Source organism: Eubalaena glacialis, chromosome 2, assembly GCF_028564815.1.
Source record: "Eubalaena glacialis isolate mEubGla1 chromosome 2, mEubGla1.1.hap2.+ XY, whole genome shotgun sequence".
NCBI classification, from domain to species: Eukaryota; Metazoa; Chordata; class Mammalia; order Artiodactyla; family Balaenidae; genus Eubalaena; species Eubalaena glacialis.
In genome coordinates, this window is record NC_083717.1 from 5,751,880 (window position 1) to 5,773,681 (window position 21,802).

The following is a 21,802-nucleotide window of genomic DNA, read 5'->3' on the forward strand; positions in this document are numbered from 1 at the left end:
TTTTGCTGCTTGGATTTCTTGAATGAAAAAGTGAGAAACCTCAAGCGCTAGGAGTTAAAATTTGAACCACAACACACATTGCCCTGTGACTTTCATTCGCTAATACATAAGCAAAGACACTTAATTTAGGAGATTGTCTCGCCTTATTAAATTCTCATGAGCATTTACTGTTCTTCCTTTCTATAGAAACTAAAGAGAGAAGGGCAGATTTCTTTCTTCCTCCCTTCCTTCCTTCCTCCCTCCCTCCCTCCCTTTCTTTCTTTCTTTCCTCCTTCCTCCCTCCCTCCCTCTCTCTCTCTCTTTCTTTCTTTCTCGTTTTCTCTTTCTTTTCTATTTTCTTTCTTTCTAATAGACCCTCAAGGACAAAATGAATCAAAGTCACCATGACAGGCAATATTTAGAGTATCCTATAAAAATCACAGAAGGCTAGACATGTACTAGTGCCAGCCTTCACCTGAGTCTTAAGCGCCCACAAGCTGACCAGACCGTGAGGGACCCAGCCATGTAAAATCATGGCCATGGGTCAGTCAGTAAGGCTCTCTTCCTCTCCAGTTGTACATACTGCTCCTGTGGCACTGACATCACTATTCATTGACTTATGACCGTGATAACTGTATTACAAATTCATTCCATCTGTGCTATTTTATATCTCATGTGTTCTATCGCTAAGAAGACATACACCTTTTAGGGGAAAGAACATTCGCCTGGACTCCGCATCTCTTGCATTTACCACCTGCATGTTCCTCTATGAGCCAATTACACATTTGGGCTTTAAATTACTCAGCTGTAAAATGAAGAGAATAATTCCTACTTTAGTAGGACTGTTTTAAGCATTAGAGGTAATATTATATAATAACATAAATAGTGCTCAGTGCTTGGAATATAAAACCACCTAATGAGTAGAAGTGGCTTGTATTGTCGATGTTATTATTTTACATCATCTCTTAAATTATGTTTTATATCTAACTGATCCATGCATGCTGTTTCAATAAAAATCCTAGACTTGTATATAATACATGTAAAACAAAACATCGTATACACTTTTCCTAACTGCTTTTTTCATGAAACAAATGAAGTCTCTCAGGAATTGAGTAAATATCAAATATATAGACAAAGTAAAGTCTTTCAAGTTCTTCAATTGTAAAAATGGAATGTGAAAAGTTACTGGGTCCCGTTTCTCCTCTGGATGGAATGGGAATCCCTCTGACAGCAGGCAAGGCTGAACCACTGGCGGGTGGGATCCATCTGGAACTCTGACAAAACTCAGTGGCCTGGGAAACACACTCTTTCCCTGCTGGGCCTGAGACTCCAGTTTTTGCCAAGAGATACTGAGGTGGGTAAACAACACAAGCAAGAGGGGCCCAGCTCCAGCAAGCAACCCTTAACCTCAAACCTTATACAAAAATTAACTCAAAATAGACCATAAACCTAAATGTAAATATACAGCTATAAACTTTGAGGAGAAAAAGAACAGAAAATCTTTGGGACCTAGAGATAGATGAAAAGTTCTTAGACTAAACATCAAAAGAATAATCCGTAAAAGGAAAAATTAATACATTTTACCATATCAAAATTGAAAATATTTCTCTCTGTAAAGAGATGAAAAGACAAGCTACAAACTGGGAGAAAAGATTTCCAAAGCACTTACCTGACAACAGACTACTATCTAAAGTATAGACAGAACTCTGACACCCAACAGTAAAAATACAGAGTCCAATTAGAATATGGGCAAAAGATATGAACAGATATTTCACCGAAGAGGATATTCGGGTGGTGAATAAACACACGAAAAGATGTTCACCATCACTAGCCATTAGGAAAAATGAGACTTAAAACCACAATGATTGCCACACGCCTGCCAGACTGCCCAGAATAAAAAACAGCGACAACACCAAATCCTGCCAAGCTTGCAGCAAAGCTGTGTCACTTATTCATTGCCAGTGGGAACGTAAAATGGCACACCACTCTGAAAAATAGTTTGGCAGTTTCTTGTAAAACTAAACACGCACTTACCATAAGATCCAGCAAGTATACTCCTGGGCATTTATCCCAGAGTAATGTAAACTATGTCTGCACAAAAACCTGTGCACAAATGTTCATAGCAGCTTTATAGGCAATAGACAAAGACTGGAATCAGGGGCTTCCCTGGTGGTGCAGTGGTTGAGAATCTGCCTGCCAATGCAGGGGACATGGGTTCGAGCCCTGGTCTGGGAAGATCCCACATGCCGCGGAGCAACTAGGCCTGTGAGCCACAATTGCTGAGCCTGCGCGTCTGGAGCCTATGCTCCGCAACAAGAGAGGCCGCGATAGTGAGAGGCCCGCGCACCGCGATGAAGAGTGGCCCCCGCTTGCCGCAACTAGAGAAAGCCCTCGCACAGAAACGAAGACCCAACACAGCCAAAAATAAATAAATTAATTAAAAAAAAAAAAAAGACTGGAATCAGTGCATATGTCCTTCAACAGTTGAATAGTTCAGTGAACTCTGGTACCTCCATACTTTGGAGTACAACTCCTCGGTAGAAATAAACAAACTTTTGACAGGCTAACGATCTGAACAAATCACCAGGGAATTAAACCAAGTGAAAAAAGCCAATCCCGAAAGGTTACATACTCTCTTGTTCCGTTTACATAATATTTTTGAAATGACAATGCTTAGAAACGGAGGACAGACTACCAGAGGTTAGCAAGATGTGAGTGTGGGAATGAGTCATGTGTGGTTATAAAAGGGCAACTCTAGGGAACCTCGGTGTTGGAGCTGCTTGGTGTCTTGAATGTGGTGGTATAAGCTTGTATGTAACCGAATACACACACACGTGCGTGAGCCTGGGAAGCTGAGTAAGATGGGTGGACTGTCGAGTCAGCGTCCTGGTTATGATGTTATATTACAGTTTTACAAGCTGTCATTGTTGGAGGAATCTGGGAAATGGGTACAGGGGATTTCTCTGTATCTTACAACTGCGTGTGAATCTGCAGATACTCAGTAAACTTTTTTTTTAAATTGCTTGAGTGATAAAATATCACCTGAAGCCAGGCTGAATTGTACAAACCTTAAGAAACGTCAGAAAGTTTTTGAGATAGTTTTGTAACATTTTGTAGGTCCAATATTATTTAAATGAGTTCTAGGTCATAGAGCCAATGAAATGAGATCTTGACTGACAGGTGTCAATGAATATTTAACAACTCTTTACCATTATTATCATTATAACACCCGTGTTCTTGAGCCAAAAGGTAGAGATGTCAGATCCATAATTAATGACTTCAGAAAAGTATAAGCCCGTGAGGATTCTTGAAGTTCTTTGTTAAAGAACTGGAGATTCTTTCCTAAAAGTTTTAGCTCTTATCACTTCACCTCTTGAGTGATGTTTGTAAAAATAGCATATGCAGATCTCTCTCAGTAAGTCATGTTTACAATTTAACAGAATGTGGTTAGAAAACTTCTGTATACTGTTTCCCTGGATAGTTAAAGGCAGGGGGTCAGGGGACGTAAAGGGGATATTAGGGAAAACAGGGGGTGTGCACTTCTTTCCTGACCTTTTTTTGATCTTTTGATTTGGCAGAATATCTTTGCTGTTGTTCTCAGCAGCTCCAGTCCCAGGTACCTCCCATATCTCATAAATGGCAAATATAATTGGACTTCAGTAAGATGATTAACAGCAGGATTCGCAGTGTTTGAGAATCAATTGAAATATGACTTTATAGCTACTTTTTAAAATTTATTTATTTTTTATTTATTTATTTTTAGCTGTGTTGGGTCTTCGTTTCGTGTGAGGGCTTTCTCTAGTTGCGGCGAGCGGGGGCCACTCTTCATCGCGGTGCGCGGGCCTCTCACTATCGCGGCCCCTCCCGTTGCGGGGCACAGGCTCCAGACGCGCAGGCTCACTAGTTGTGGCTCACGGGCCCAGTTGCTCCGCGGCATGTGGGATCTTCCCAGACCAGGGGTCGAACCCGTGTCCCCTGCATTAGCAGGCGGATTCTCAACCACTGCGCCACCAGGGAAGCCCGAAATATGACTTTAAAGAGCCGATGGGGCTCTGAACTGGAGTTACCTCGCACCTCTTCCCTGGGCTGATTTGCTAATAGAAACGTTTGTAAGGGCCCGGTGTGTGATTGCTTTGTTTGAGGAATTGTCCTGAGAGTGATACGTTCAGAATGAGTGATTTGATGTGAAGGGAATGTTGAACAGTCAAGTAAGACTAACCCAAACCCAATTACCTTCTTGCCTTCCCGGGCTAGATAATTCTTAGCTGGGGGTTTGGGGTGGGGCATCATAGGACGCTCAGCGGCATCCCTGGCTCCTACCCACTACATGCCACGCCCACACCAAACGTGACAATTGAAAACACTTGCAGACATCCCCAAATGCCCCCAGGAGGAGCAAAATTGCTCCCGGTTGAGACTCACTGGTTAAACAAGTTTAACAGTGCTTTTTCCCCAATAATGTGCATTTATTACCTAATATCAATATTTCTCTTGAGTGACTCAACACTGAAGATACCATGATCCCTTGCCTGAACTACCGCACACCCTCCTGATCTCCCAGCGTCCTCTCTTTTCCTTCTCGTCTCCTCTTTGAGCTTCAAGCCTCCTGGAGGCCCCTTGCCATGTTCAGGATGTGGCCCGGACCCCTGACATGCCACGGGGCTTGCACTGACTCTGCAGCCCCGCCTCACTCCTGACTCAGATTTCGCTCTGTTTGAACTAGCCCTACCCCTTGCTGCCCCTGGGGCTTCTTCAGGCCTCTCTTGATTGAAGTCAGGCAAAGCCCCTCCTACACACTCTCAGCCGCTCCACAACAGCTCCTTTCACAGTTGGAATTTGCATTTAAACGTGATTCTATGATTAATATCCTTCCCTAGGCTGGTTTAGGATTGGTTTGATCAAAATTGGAATTTTGATACTCACAATTTATTCCCCAGCAACTATTTTTCAAATGAGCATATCATCATTTGCTTCTTTTAAAGTGGCCAGGGTCTACCAGGGAGTTGGTGACCCAGTCTTTAGTGAATTGCAGAGAGACTGAATCTCATCCTTTCTTCAAAATGAACCTTAAAATTCAACAGTGCCGGGAAGTCTTCCATGATTTATCCCAATTCATGCTAATTACATGTAGACCTGAAATTCATATCCACTTTCTTCCCATGGGCTTCTTGCTTGGTAAATCTTCTCTACTTGCAACCCACAATTTGCCAGCCATCCAGGACAAATGGTAAACCCCACAGTAGCACACATGCTGCTCTGTTCCCCCCGGCACGTAGCAAGTTGAGCTAGATCAGGTCAACTAGGAAAAAGCAAGAGGAAACTGGGTAGTGATTGAGGGTTGTTTTTTTTTTTAAATCACTGCCTAGATACACAAAAATGAACAAGTCTCCTTGCAAGAGTCACGAATGGGCTATACTATAGAAAAGCAGCCTAAAGAAATGGTTCTCAAAAGAAAATATTGCAGATTTGTGTGTTTTATTTACTATTATGTTTAGTCTATATACACCTGAGTGCTATTATTTTCCAGCCTGAGCACAAATTAAACACTGACGAGGGAAAACCTGGAGCACTAAGTCATGTTTCTGGCTTTGCTAGGTGTGGGCAGGCACTCAGGAGGCCGAGCAGGCCCTGTTAGCCTCGAGCTGCGGGAACGTGGCCCCGGGTCCCGTCATCACGCCCAGAAACGCCTTCACTGCTGTGTTCCAGTCACAGGAGGTCCCAGCTCAGGGCTTCTCTGCATCCTTCGTTAGCCGTAAGTAGCGCGGAAAACCAAACCCAGGGGCCCTTGGAAGGGCGTGGCTGCCACAGGCAGGCTTGGGGAGAAGGGGTCTGCTCCAGGGTTGGCTTGTCTGGAGGTCCATGGGGAGAGTCTGGGTGGGTCACCTAATCCTGAGTGCACCCTTCCTTCCACATCAGCAAGAATGGAACTGAATCCAACCGTAGGTCAGTAGAGAACTGATGTAGAAGGCCTGAGCGCCCGTCGCTAATGTCTGAAATTAACCCTAAAATCCGCATCGGGGCAGGAATTGGGCAGAAGCCCAGGAGGCCGTAATTAGTAGACAATCAGCAGGCCGGGCCTGAAACCATTGCCTGCCTGCATGGAACTCACCTGGGGCTGTAAAAACACGGTCTTCCCCCCAGGCCTATCGGAATGCAGAACTCCCCTGGCTAGGGACTTACATGTGTTAGCTCTCACCCAGATGATTCTCACGCTCAGTCAACCTTGGGGGCCGCTTTCTTCAGGTTTTCCCCTTCCTTCTCTGACGACTACTCACCAGGTAGAAGAGTGGGGCATGTAGTTTTCAAGTCTGAGACACAGTCGTGTGTGTGCTTGTTGGCTGAATTAAATCGAGTAGCCACTATTTGCAAGCCACTGTTTAGGAAAAAGTCTGACGAAAGGAATCAGAGGAAGTAATGCAGTGAACAGGTATTTCAGACATGAATAAGAGGGTGGTGTAAAGGCAGTAACAAAAGACCACCGCAGACCTAATTTTAGGTCTTCACTTGGTTCGTTGTGTCTGTGTATGTGTGTGTTTTAATATCAGTTTAAAAGGATCCTGATATTTTCTATCTATGTGATAGATAGGGAGTGTGTGGATTAACTAGTTAGTGGTTAGATAAAAACAAATGTCATTTTAGTGGTAAAAAGGTAGTTCTCTTCATTTCTGACACCTGGGAATCATGTGAGAATTTTTTGAGTTGGGATTAGTAAATTCAACCATTTTTATAAAGCAGGTATTATTTTTATAGCCATATTACAATGGTAATGAAAAGAACATATTTTCCTATAATATAATAAGATATTTTAAAACTGTTAAGTGTATTGATCTGGTACAGATCACTTTTCATTAGTTTTATTTCTTTAGCTACATGAATCCTCTTCAATCTTTGCTAAGTTATTCTTCCTTTAATATCTTAAAGTTAAGTGATTTGCAATGGATTTGTGGTGAAATTTCTACTTAGCCCAAAACTCTGCATCATTTTTCTAAAAAATATATAATATTCTCATTTTGCATATTTATTTTAATTTTTTGGATATTTATTTTTAAATCAGAGCTCCATTCTTTTATTGTTACTTCCATTTGGAGTAGCTCAGAGAATATGTTTCTAGAGAACTTAGGAAAGTTGAGGCTTTCCGTCACTGATAAAGAGATGCTGTCTGGGAGAACAGATGTTCTGATAATGGCTTTTTCTTCCCACTTAGGATGTGGAAGGAATTTCACTAATCCTTCAGGTTACATTGTTTCTCCAAACTACCCAAAGCAATATGACAACAACATGAACTGCACCTACATCATAGAGGCCAGTCCTCTGTCCGTGGTCCTCTTGACTTTTGTGTCTTTCCATCTGGAAGGTAAGTTTATTCTTATCTAAATTACAGTTGGTTCTTAATAAATGAATGAGTGATAAGCAGAGGCAGAGATTGTCTAAAAATCACCATTTGAGGAAAATATTAAAAATGTTACAGAGTAGAGTTGATGTAAACTTGATTAAAACTCCATCCAATATTTTAAGAGCACAAGTATCATCCTATACATTCCATCCAGAGGTTAAAAAATAATGCAAGAGCTTTAAGAACATAAGCATCACGTAAACGGCCTAAAGAAAATAAGCCTGAAATCTATTACATGTTAATCATAGTTTCTAATTTATTCATTTGCGTTTATTCTACACACGTACAGGTGCCTTCACACAGTCACACACACACACACACACACACACACTATAAACCAGCAAGAGAAACTTCACTTCTGAGTCAAAGTAGGTGCTCCATAAATGTTGAATGAATGAATTAATAAAATTAATAAATATTTGTGTTCTACTTTCATTAAATATGACTGTGGGATACTCTCTCATCTTCTTTTTCATTTTCATCTTCATCAGTACCACAGGGACTGGAAAATCCCTAACCCCAGTGCCCCTTTGGGTTCATTCCCTGCCTGTTGGCGAAGGGGACAGTGGAGCTGCTGGTCTGGGCTGGGTTCTGACTACGCTGGACACAGCTTGATGTTTACGCAGCTGGTATCACACGGCAGAGAAAAGTTCCCTTCAAGTGGATGGGCAGCTCCAACCACTCAGTCATTTAAATATTTTTCACGAATTAACTTTTCATTTCTAAATTACAGTTAATCTGTACGTTTGCCAAGCTTCATCTGCCCAACCAAAATTTCTTTCTCTTTGGGTTGGTCTCCCATGGCAGTGAAAAGTTAAACTTAGCAAAGTGTTCTACTATATTCAGCGTCCAGGAAATTTGTGTTTGGGATAAATATGATATTTGTCTTTCTCTGTCTGACTTACTTCATTTAGTATGATAGTCTCTAGGTCCATCCATATTGCTGCAAATGGCATTATTTCATTCTTTCTTTATGGCTAATATTTCAGTGTGTGTGTGTGTGTGTGTGTGTCTGTATATCTCACATCTTCTTTACCCATTCATCTGTCAATGGACATTTAGGTTGCTTCCATGTCTTGATTGTTGTAAATAGTGCTGCAATGAACATTGGGGTGCATGTATCTTTTCAAATTATAGTTTTCTCCAGGAACTATATGCCCAGGAGTGGGATCCGTGGATCATATGGTGGCTCTATTTTTAGTTTTTTAAGGAACCTCCGTACTGTTCTTCATAGTGACTGCACCAATTTACATTTCCACCAACAGTGTAGGAGGGTTCCCTATTCTCGACACCCTCTCAAACATTATTATTCATAGACTTTTTGATGATGGCCATTCTGACCGATGTGAGGTGATAACTCATGGTGGTTTTGAATCACATTTCTCTAATAATTATCGATATTGAGCATTTTTTAAAGTGCCTATTGGCCATTTGTATGTCTTCGTTGGGGAAATCTCTGTTTAGATCTTCTGCCCATTTTTTGATTGGGGTGTTTGTTTTTTGATATTGAGTGAAAAAGTTATCTTAATAACGGGAAAAACATGTGGCTTGGATTGTGCATTTATATGTGCATTTGTCCTCACTAAATTACATAAACACAAGAATATCATATGCCAGTATTATTTAGACTGAAAAAGGAGATGCTGGTAAATGTACTATATAATATAGCCACAGAAAACACTGCCTAATACCGATGGTACATCTATTATTAGAAGGGAACCTATACTGACACCGCACAGTAGCTCCCTGAGTTTAGTTGACAGGTGGGGTAAAGGGGCGAGCATACTCTAGACTACCTGACCTGGGGTGGGGTAGGGCAGGTGCGGTATTTTAGGATGGGTCTCAATGCCAGATTGGCCACTTACTAGTCACATGACTTTGTACAAATTACTTAATCTTTCTGGTAATCACTATAATTTTTACCAAAATATTGATATAAAATAGTAGTTGTGAAAGTCAGATCATGCCCGTAGAAACATACCTTGTGAACCATTGTTTTGTTATTTTTGCTGCCACCAGTCAGGATCTCCAGATACGCCCTTTCACACAAGTCGCCTGCGAACAGATATTTGGTTTTGCCAGATTAAGTGATTTCTTTTTACTAATGGATTTGCTCGTTCTCATCCAGTTGGAGAGACTGATCTTTTTATAAGATAATATCCTTATGATAATATCTCGTGACATTTCCAGTGCTACACGTACTCAGCGTTTTCAAACTGCTAAGTGAGTAATTTCTGGCTTAGATTAAATGAATCATGATGATTCCTAAAAAGGGCAACATTAATCAGATTTATTTTGTGGTTAGATTCTTATCACTAATCCTATCAGTGCCGACATTCATGGAATACCATCAGCAAGTTAGAGATGCACTAGCTACAGTAAAAATCACCTTCCACCCCTTAAGTGAGCCTGAGGAATTCCTGTGCAGTGTATTGTGATAAAACTGAGTGAGAGTTGCTGTCAAGAAAAATCACAGCCTGTCTGCAGGAGCATGGGTCTTCCTAGCTGCCATAGGCCATAGACCTGGTTCTGAGAGATTCTGTCCAAATGACTAAGTATTTCTGAGCCCAAGCGGCCAGCAGACCCTGCGTTGACCTGGGTGGAGATGAAAGTTCTGGATCTGCTTTTTGTGGTGGGCCATTGGCACAAAAGGTGGATTTATCAAGAAGATGGACTGTTCCAGGCTACAGAACACTAGAGGGAGACACACTTGTCCACACACTGTGTTTACTAAACACTGACAACCGGTTAGGAAAGGTCATTCTATGAACTACAGACGTATGTTTCCTATATAATCCCTACGGAACTATAAAAATTTCAGGGAAATCAGAAGTCGTAGAAGAAGATTCCATTTGAGCGTTTACAAGACTTTTTAAGTTACCTCAAGACTAAAATGGCTCTTGGTGTTCTTAACAGCGTCTTCCAAAGTTGTGAAATAAAATAGAGATTTGACAAATTCAAAATATTACTTTGGTCAAAAACAAAATGGCAAAAATAGACAAAATATAATGAGAAAGCATGAGGGAGAAACCATCAATGTTTCCATTTCCAATGTACTTAATTTGGAATCAGATGTCATCAAATAAATACTCATTTTATTTGCCCAAATATTGAACAATCTAAAAGTATATTTTTCTGTTTTCATTATTCATGTGGCCAAGTAGATGCCTCCAAGTTACTGGGAGGATTATAGGTCTTTTTTTTTTTTTTTTTTTTAACTTTATAGATAAAGAAAACACTTAACAGATGAGGTAACCTAAGACAAGCCAGTGCCTTCTGTGCCTTGATTTTTCTATCATTAAAATTGGGTAATGGGGCTTCCCTGGTGACACAGTGGTTAAGAATCCGCCTGCAAATGCAGGGGACACGGGTTTGAGCCCTTGTCTGGGAAGATCCCACATGCCACGGAGCAACTAAGTCCGTGCGCCACAACTACTGAGCCTGTGCTCTAGAGCCCGCGAGCCACAACTACTGAGCCCGTGAGCCACAACTACTGAAGCCCGCGCGCCTAGAGCCCGTGCTCCGCAACGAGAAGCCACCGCAATGAGAAGCCTGTGCACCACAACGAAGAGTAGCCCCCGCTCACCACAACTAGAGAAAGCCCACGCCCAGCAACGAAGACCCAATACAGCCAAAAATAAATAAATAAATAAATAAATAAATTTTATTAAAAAAAATTTGGGTAATAACATTGATTCCCCCTGGTGATAATGAGGGGTTTAGAATTCTTAACTAAAAAATCCTACATCTAGGCAAATTCTAAACTCAGTTTTTCTCAGATCCAGAGTATCTCTTGATAAGAACTGGATAGAGAGTAGTCCCTTGGCACAGAAAATGGGCGAGAACCAATGCAAATGCATTTTGCTTACTGTCCTCTAGAGATGGCCTCAAAGGCCCCGAGAGGAATAGGGCTAGATTTCCAGAGCAGCCGCATGGCAAGTCCTACGTAATATTTGCCTGAATTCTCCTTCATTAACTTAGAAGTCCTGGTTTACAGGGTATGCCTAATATAAAGCTAAAAGGAAAAAAGGAAGAAAATTCAGGTTTAGATTTTTTTTCCCTTTTGCCCTTTTTTCCCACCAAGAAACATGATAACTGAGTTTTGTCGGTCTTAGTTCACATTTCCTCTCCATTTAATCTAAGTTGTTTTTTTTTTTAAGTGGCATTATGCAGCTACTTACCATTTCTTTTCTTTGCTTCCTCAATTGTTTCTCAAGAAATCAGAACGTAGGCCCATTTTGCAATCCATTATTTTAGAAAGCACTGGACAATGGTTCTTTTGAAATAGTTCTTATTGATATTTTATTCAAATTGGCCAAGCCCCAGAGGAGTCGATATAGTTGTGTGAGTTTCCTTGCTTGCCTGTGTTATAATACAAGACCTTGGCTTTCACACTGCGGAGCTTAGCTCTGTACGAGCACCTGCTTCTCTCTCCCAGGGAACCATCCTCTACTGGGGAGTCCAGTCTCCAAGCTACTCAGAGCTGCCCCCCAATTCACATCCCTCTCCCTAGAACCCTTTGCTATTTTACTGAAAGGACTTTATCGGATCTGCAATATTAAAATATTTCAACCAAAAGGATTTCCCACTATTTCTAGTCTTCTGGCATCTTTGCCTCTCTATCTATGACTCTGAAGGAAAAGTGCAGTCGGAATCTAAATTCCACGAGCTTACATTATTTGCTGAATTGCTCATCCTTGGCTTCCCTTTCAATTCTCTCCAAGTTCTTGGAATCATGATGAAACCCAGAATCGAACATTGCTCTCTGTAATGAAGATATGTGAATAATGTGATAAAAATTATTTTTCACTACGTTGGATAGAACCTTACCCACTTAAAATGATAAATGTGTCTTACAGTTTTTCAGAAGGATGGAAAATAGTCATAAAAACAAATCATGGAGGATTATTTTACACCTCTGAGATTTCAATAGTAAATATTCATCAAATCATTTACTGAAGATAGGATTAAGAACGACTGTAGCCGCTTGTCCCATGACGTCCGTGGAGAAAGTATCATTCAATTTCAGGGTACCTCTCTTCCTGACGAGTTCTCATGTGTCTGATTGAATGCTACCTCCCGGCCATAAACTCAACTATGATATACATCTTGCTTCTTGAAGAACTTTTTTTTAAACCTTGACTAAGTTCTTTTCTCTCCCTAGAAGACAATCATCCTAGTTGCATTTAATTATATTCTACTTGAGAATTTTGTGTATATTTTGATTGTAATATAAGATATCACAATTGGTTCCCCTATGATTATGGAAAAGTGTTTACTATCATTATTTCCTTATGCCTGTGGTTTTGTCACCAAGTGTCTTCTCACTGAAGAATCAGACTGATATCTTTGATCTAATGCAGTGAGGTGATGTGTACAGCTTGAGAAAAAGATGTATGTGTGTGAATTATTTGATGCCTGCTGACATATTTATATCTCATTTTCTTGTGTATTACCTTGTTTATGCTAATCCTTGATATGGTCTTAGACTTTAGGTAACTTCACAAATTCCGATATTATGTAATGTTTGATTTCTTATGGATAACATTTGGAAGAGCATCCCACCTTAAAGAAATTACTACTGGAAATGACACGAGAATGTTTTAATCATTAAGCAACTTGCCAAATATCACAACTTTCACTATTTATTGAGTCAGGCTTTAAAAATGAGCAGATTGTCTTGAACAGTTTGCTTAGTTATCGGATAATATATTGCCATCTACAAAAAAATTAAAGTACCCTCCTTCTCAGCTTCCTCTGCTTCTCCTTATTGTTGATACAGACCTTTTATAAACAACTAGTGCATTTTGGCTATGTCTCATCAGTATAGATATACAACTGCTATTTCACGACTGATTTTTCTGTAATTAAATTAGTTCCTTTAATTTTTTTGAAACATTAGCAAGTGTATGACATACTTTACCTTACATTTCACAGCCTTTCCATAATTTTCTAAGACAACCACCACTGTGATAGTCTATATCATCAAAGAGTTAAAAAACTCTTTAGTACTTAAAGGATATCTGCATAGCAGGTCATTCGACCAAAGTAGAACTGAGATTCTAATCTAGCATCGACAATATTTCCTTTCATTCTGTGATTTTGCTTTTACAACTTAATGTATTGTTGCTGGCTAAAGATATTTTTATAGCTAATTCATACTATTTTTTGATTCTCACATTCACCTCCTCTGAATGTTTTAAATTCCAATGGAGCTCTTGGAACAAGAAAAATTCTAAGGCTATAATTAAGGTACACAATTTGGCAGTATTCAAACTGTGAATCTGAGTTTAATGTATTTCTTTTTTGTCCTGTTTTCCCAACATCATATTGTTTCTTATTACATGGTAAGGTCATTAAAGTTAAGTTTTTAAAATTTTTAACTTGTAGATTTATTCCCAATTAGAAGCATGTCTATTCCAGGATTTTCAAAATGAAGGAATCCTTTGGGCTTACTTTAGTAAACATATCTTGAATTGATACCTCAAAATTTCTTCAGGTTGTATAAAAACATAGCTAAAATGCCAAATGTGTTCCTAAAATGACTTAAAATTTAAACTGCATAGATATTTTCTGATAAAAAATATCAATTTTCTTTAAGATAATACAATTAAAAGAGAAGGGGGCTTTTAATGTACACATATATTAAAAATGCATACATCAAGATTCTTTCAGTTAAAAGCAGTAGATTATCTTCAAGTTTGCTTAGATGTAGAGTTTATGGAAAGGATACTGGGTTATCTCATCTCGTCAAAGGAAGGTTTAAAAATAAGAAGAGGACTAATAGGCTTCCAGAACACGAATCCTTCAAAATGTTCTGTCTTTCCGCCTCTGTTTCTGCACGACAGCTTCATTTCCTCTTGTTACAGCCTGGCTTCCTACCGCAGTCAGGAGACCGATGCTGCTGTTTTCCGAGTTGAACATGTTTGGCTCCCACTGTTGACTCCTTCTTACTCAGTTACAGTTTGAACACATCTGATTGGCCTAGATGGGGTCTGAGATCCTACCTTGGAGTAATCAGTCAATCTATCAACAGTGCTCAGGACGGTGGGGTTCCGTAAAGAATAATTGCACCATGATTATGATTAGGATAATCCTTACTATATCAATTAGGAATTTTTATGGCACAATGAACAGGAAACTTAATTCAACCTGGTTTAAACATAAAAGGGCAATTTATTGGCTTTCCTTCTAGACAACCTCAAAGTTGGTGGTCCCTCATATCCGCTTAATCTAGCATTTTCATTTTGTCATCAAGTGTTTTACTTTTTCTGTTCTCACTCTGTGCTACTCCAGTGTGAGTCTCACCCTAAAGCTGGCTTCTGTCTTGGCTGTAGGGTAGCTGCCCTCACAGTGGGGCTTGCATACCCCTCATGCATGTCTAGGAAGAGAGAGGATGTCTATCCAGTGGCATGCTGGCGTTGGCTTGTACCATCTTGCAAGAGTCAGTCATGCTCCTCTGGTCCAAATTCTGCATTTAATGACCTCGCGTTGGTAACTTGACATTGGCTATAGTGGGAGTATTTCTACCACAGAAATTAGCAAATGCTACAAATGAGGGTGTTCCTCTTTCCCTCGGAGAGCTGGTTGTTCTATTTACCAACACACTACTGTCTATTCCAGATTCCAAACAGTTTACCTGAAATTTACTCTAAATGGATTGGCCTAGGTCACATTCCCACCCTTGAACCAAGATCTATGGCCAGGGGACTTGAAATTATAAAGTAAATGTATACCATAGTTTCTTTAATTTATAAGAATGTTCTAACAGCAAACAGGCAGTCTGATTTTAAAGTCCATTATGTCATAGTATGTGCTTGTATAAGAGATTGTAACATAGTTTTGGGCAGTTCCAATGGGGAATTTTAAGTAGGTAAAGTGCGTGTGTGTGTGTGTGTGTGTGTGTGGAAGTGTTAGGTACATGTTCAAGTTATCATCTAGATGAGATAAAAGTGTTTTCTGTTGTTTTTGTCAATGAGAACATGAAAAATATTCTACATCATTAGCCATCAGAACAATGTAAATTAAATATCACAATGAGGTACCATTTCACACATAACAGAATGGCTAAAATGAAAAAGACTGACAATATCAAATGTTGGCAAGCATGCAGAGCAACTGGAAGTTTCATACATTCCTCATGAGAATAGGTACTGATATAACCACTTGGAAGAATTTGACTGTATTTAATTCTGTAAGAATTAAATTTATGACCCAGCAATTCTACTCCCAGGTATTTACCCAAGAGAAATAAAAACTTACGACCATTCTAGTATCTAGAATAGAAAAGAACTCTTAGAACTCAACATTAAGAAACATATATTCCAGTTTAAAAATGGCAAAGGAGGGAATTCCCTGGTGGTCCAGTGGTTAGGACTCCTCGCTTTCACTGCCGAGGGTCTGGGTTCAATCCCTTGTTGGGGAACTAAGATTGAGCAAGCCACACAGTGTGGCCTAACTAAATATTTTTAAAATGGCAAAGGATCTGAACAGATATTTCTTCCAAGATATACAAATGGCCAATAAGCACATGAAAAGATGCTCAGCATCGTTAGTCATAGAGACATGCAAATCAAAACCACAATGTACTACCATTTCATACTCAATAGTATGGCTAAATTAGACAATAACAAGTGTTGGTGAGGATGTGGGAAATTAGAACCCTCATGCTGGTTCTAATTGCTGTTGTGGTGGCAGAATGGTGCAGCCTCTTTGGAAAACAGGCTGATAGGTCCTCAAAACATTAAACATAGGGTTACTATATGAGTCTGCAATTCTACTCCTACTTATTTACCCAAGAGATTGAAAACACGTATCCACACAAAATCTTGTACATGAATATCTATAGCAGTGTTATTTATAATAGCCAAAAGGTAGAAACAAAACAAATGTCCATCAACTACAAAATGGATAAACAAAAATGTGGTCCATCCATACAATGGAATACTATTGAGCTTGGAAGGAATGAAGTACTGACACGTGCTACAACATGGATGACCCTCAAAAACGTTATGTGAAGTAAAAGCAGCCAGTCACAAAGGGCTGAATATTATATATTATATTTATATGATTCTGTTTATGTGAGATGTCCAGAGCAGACAAATCCACAAAGACTGAAAGTAGGTTAGTGGTTGCCTAGGATTGGGAGAACAGTAAAGGGGGAGGATGGGGCGTGACTGTGAATGGGTACAAGGTTTCTCTACGTGGGGATGAAAACGTAGAAATGGGGGAAATGTCAGATACCTAAAGTTCTGTGGAACTGTGAATTGGCAACACTTTTCCAAAGGACTGTTTGATAAATCTGAAAAAGAATTTTACCTTAGTACCAGTAACTCAACTTCTAAAAATTTATTCTAATGAAATAATGAGAAACTTCTGCAAATATTTATATATAAAAATGTTTGTTTCAACAGTATTTTTAATCACAAAAGCTAGAAAAGATAGAATTATTAAGCTGTAGGGGATGAATTGAACATAGTATGGCACATCTATATATTAGAATTTGATAGATGCATTAAATTCAGTGTTTTAAAAGATACTTAATCACATTAAATGCATGATGTTATGTTATTTCATGTTAATAAAAATTAGGTTACAAAAGATCAAGTGCAGGATGATCCCAATTAATGTTTTTTTGTTTGTTTGTTTTGTTTTGGCTGTGTTGGGTCTTCGTTGCCGCGTGCAGGCTTTCTCTAGTTGCAGTGAGCGGGGGCTGCTCTTCGTTGCGGTGCGCAGGCTTCTCATTGCGGTCACTTCTCTTGTTGCAGAGCACGGGCTCTAGGCGCGTGGGCTCAGTAGCTGCAGCACGCGGGCCCTAGAGCGCGCAGGCTTCAGTAGTTGTGGCTCGTGGGCTCTAGAGCGCAGGCTCAGTAGTTGTGGCTCACGGGCTTAGTTGCTCCGCGGCATGTAGGATCTTCCCGGACCAGGGCTCGAACCTGTGTCTCCTGCATTGGCAGGCGGATTCTTAACCACTGCGCCACCAAAGACGTCTCCAATTAATTTTTTAACTATATAATTCACCCATAAAAATGACTGGATACATTGTAGTAATAAAAGTCTTTTTAACTATATTTAAAATAGATAACCAACAAAGACCTACTGCATAGCACAGGAAACTCTGCTCAGTATTCTGTAATAACCTATACGGGAAAAGAATCTGAAAAAGAATAGATATATGAATCACTTTGCTGTACACCTGAAACTAACACAATATTGTAAATCAAAAAAAAAACAAAAAACAAAAAACAAAACCCCAAAATATGCAAGTAAAAAACATCCCATCACCAAAAAAAAAAAGTTAAAAAAATTTTTTGTTTATTCTGTTTTGTATTTCTCTTTAGAATTGGTTGGAGTATATATCTGTTTTATAATTTGAAAACAAAACGATGATATATATTTTACAATCACTAAACTCTTAAGCTAATATTGTTTGTGTGAACATTTGTAACATTTGTTTAATTAACATTAAGGAGATTCTAATGACGTCGCCGTGGTAGGAGTCCTTTATCTGCGTATAAGCGTCACTGTTAATTGCAAGTTTCTCACTAGCAGCACTTTGGTGTTTTGGGCTGGGTCATTCCTGTTGTGGTGGAGGACAGGGGGCCTGGGGCAGCCCTGAGCATCATAGCACGTTTAGCAGCGTCCCTGGCCTCTGCCCACTCCGTGTCAGTGGCACACCCCAGCATGACAGCAAAAAACTGTCTTCAGGTACTGCCAAATGTCCCTGGGAGGCAAAATTGTCCCCAATTTATAATCACTGAATTAAAGGAGTCATTTTATAGGGAAGAAAATTCTGGATTGTTTCAAAGTAGGATTCAACTGTTGTGAAGTTCTCCCTGTTTCCTCACCCCTGTGCTTGTTTTGTAACTAGGGTGAGGGTCGTTCATCAGGAAACCAAGTTAAATGATGACTTACTAAAATGGCTGTTGAGTCTCATTTTAATTTCTGTGTAAATTGCGTGAATCGTCCTCACATTTTTGTGTGATCGTTTATGTTGCTTCTGATTATTACTTATGTTGCTTCTGGTTGTTCCATGCCCTGTTCAGCTCGCTCCACTGTAACGGGAAGCTGTGTCAACGACGGCGTGCACATTGTCAGGGGTTACAGCTTATCTTCCACGCCTTTGGCGACCCTGTGTGGGGATGAGAGCCTGTCCCCTGTCACCATCTCTGGTCCAGTGCTGCTTAACTTCTACTCAAATGCACACACCACAGACTTGGGATTCAAGTTTTCCTATAGGATAACCCGTGAGTAACCATAATGATGTAGTTTGGAATTTTCTTTTTTTCTCGAGCAGTTTCCATAAGGAGATTTAATTGTATTCACACATCACCAAGTTGAAGACTCAGAGACCTTAAGGGAGAAAATTATTAATTAGGTGCATGGTCTTTAAAAAAAAAAAAAGGGAGGCCCTTTTTCATGAACTTTGGCAGAACTACTCTTTGAAAATCAAATGGAAGATTGAGATTTATTTTTGATAATTTAAGTTAGAACGAACTGCTACCTTCAGTTGTTCGTACATTGCATAAAGTGACTTTTGGCCTGGACTGTCCAGGTGCCTATTTCATTTTCCCAAGTCACTCTGTTGAAAAACCTTTATACATTTAGAAAAAATGTAAGAGAATATCTTTATGGTCTTCTGGTAGGAAAGAATTTTTTAGCAATATGCAAAAAGCACAAGTCGTAAAAGAAAAGATGGATGTATTCAACTACATGATAATTTGCAGCTTCTCTGTATCAAAATCAGGGTGAGAAGACAAGCCACCGAATGGACAAAGACCTTTGTAGCTACCAAGATCTTTACATTTTTTTGTGGACAGTTTGATCCATGTTTGTTTGAAAATCATAAGATTCTATTTCCCTATTTTGAATGGTCTTTTCCTCTCCTGCAATAACCTTGGCTTGTTTGCTGACAGCATTTTTTTTCACATCATCCCAACTTCAGTAACATGGGCAAAAAAAGGTCTTGCAAAATGTTTGTTTGATCTTTACTTGACAAAACCCATTGCTAAAGGTAGAAAGTCAAATTGTTTTCTTTCAAATAAATTATTGTTCCCATCCACAGAAGAGCCTGAAAATGTTTATTTACTCATGAAACAGGCCTTCGCGGTTTGTGCACATTAGCTGCCACCGAGACCTGGCCCCGTTTGTAACGCATGATTTTGTGTGGCCCAGGGATTCTGTTAGCACAAACAGAACATTCCTTCCCCCGGTTGTCTGTTGGATGAAGAGAAGGGGTGACTTGTTTTATTCTTTTGGTACAACTAGTGTTATGGAGAGTTTCCTCCCCACTTTATATTCTTTTACTCTTTAATCCCTCATTTTCCTAAAACACTGTATACAAGGGTCCACATTATCTACTATGAGAGTCTCTTTTAAAGAGGGTTGTTGATATTGAAATTTCAACTCGTGACAATGTACAAATTTGGGAGTTATTTTAGGCATTGACAAGCTTTCAGAGACCACATTATTGTGAACAAGATGAAATAGAATAATGGCTACACAAATCTAACATTTAATTCACTGCAGATGTACCCAGGGCCCTGAGCACATGAATACTTACGGGCATAGAGAGAATAGCTTTCCCTGCAATGTGGGCTCAATTGAGACAAAATAAACAAACAGACAAATAAAAAATTACCTTAAATGGCAGCCACTATTTGGTTATCATTTCTAAGAGATGTAAATGGAATATATCCATTGATAGTATATAAACCATAAAAATATCATCAAAATATACTAACCTTACTATAATTTTAGAATCATAAAGTAAAATAAATATAAACCTTTCTCACTGCTGTGAGAGTAGGGCACTTTCCATCATTGCACGGCACAAAGTAATCCTCCTTATGTGCAAAGCCAAGCAAAAAAAAAAAAATTCTATATTTTGTATAATGGGATTTCATTCTATTTTTATGGCTGTTGTTTTATTGACTAGTCATAGTAACTAAGGGCTGTGGGCTGTTGATTGCTGGACGCGGGGTGGGCCTACCTTCCTCGTGCTTGCTGAGGATTGGTAATAAAACTTGGTCAAGTATGGTCCTTACCAGTCTCACGACCAAATAGAAGTACACGGGACCCAAGAGCTATGCATTTGAGCCCACAGAGGGAACTAACCTCCATTATTTCAAAAGTGATTTCTAAAATTTCACCTTATAGTAGCCTATCATGGACATAGGAGACTCCAATCCATATTATTTAAGATTTTTAGATCACAGTCGTTCCTGGGTTCATAAGCCCACAGTGTGCCTTGGATTCTGCACACCTTTTCTAAACTTCCAGCAATCACTGTTATCCCTCTGAATCTGTCACTGCATTATAGAGAAAGGACAATTATATTCCAGCATGTGAAACGTTCTTTCTCATTATTTTCACTCTGGCCATTATTTTGGCTCAGACTTATTCCATTCCAAGAGGTGCCTTGAAACATTCTTCCCTGCTTCTACTCCTTACTGTCTTTTCCCTCTACCTCGGTGGAAAAATCTGAATTATTTGTAAGCACAATAAAGAGAGGTTTACATTGCTTTAAGGCAAATAATTATCATCTCTCTTGGGGAAAAAGGTACCATAGTAAAGAATGTCTGGAAATGACTTTCCTCTGCCATGAGTCATAACCATTCTCTGCCTGTTCCCTGCCCTCTGTTGCAGCCTGTGGTGGTGTGTTCAACCTCTCCACCGGGGTCATCAAGAGCCCTTTCTATTCCTACTCTGCGTACCCTAACAACATGCACTGTTTGTACACCATCACCGTCAGGGACGACAGAGTAATCCAGCTCAAGTACGTAACACCCATTTACCTTCTTAAGAAAATCCTCCCAGCTCTGTTTACAGAAAAGATGTTCATTTAATGATGCGGAGCACTGATTCTCATCAGAGGCACATACAGGAATCTGGAGGAAGGGAAATTAAGCATGTGGTGTGATCCTGTTAGCCTGGGAAATGGGCCCCCTACCCTCCACGCAAGCCAGTGGTCATTCAGGGGAAAAACAGGTACTCACTCCACCAGTTCAAATAATTGTTGTAGTTTTCCGACCGTTTTAAAGGAGCTTCATATACTGGGGTGTAAAGTTATAAGCCTATCTTTAAATCAAAGGGCATGGGGAGGGCAAGAGAAAGCAGTTTCCATTTTGGGGGCACATATTATACACAAAGAACTTTAATGAACACTTCCACCATTCTCTTATTTAGTTCTTGAAACAGTCAGATGAGGTATGTATTATTAATCTCACTCTACTGATGCGAAAACGGAGGCTCAGCAGTGTCACGTAACTTTCCCAGAGTGACATAGTGTTAAATGAAGAGTCAGAATCAGAATCCGGGTCAGACTGATCTCCTCCCCAAACCATGTCCTTCATACTTCCCTATGCTCGCTCCCAAAGGGTGAATTTTCTAAGTACTTAAGAAATTCCTTTTTATTCCCATATCAGAACA

General features: G+C 39.7%; 1 protein-coding gene across 1 annotated transcript in view; it reads left to right on the forward strand.

Annotated features, from left to right (window-relative positions):
- Nucleotides 1-21,802, forward strand: part of CUBN (cubilin) — a 266,365-nt gene that overhangs the window by 199,448 nt on the left and 45,115 nt on the right. The window contains exons 55-58 of the mRNA XM_061178156.1: nt 5,575-5,731; nt 7,184-7,333; nt 18,418-18,618; nt 21,020-21,149. Coding sequence (XP_061034139.1) covers nt 5,575-5,731; nt 7,184-7,333; nt 18,418-18,618; nt 21,020-21,149 — 638 coding nt within the window. The remainder of the gene's footprint in view (nt 1-5,574; nt 5,732-7,183; nt 7,334-18,417; nt 18,619-21,019; nt 21,150-21,802) is intronic.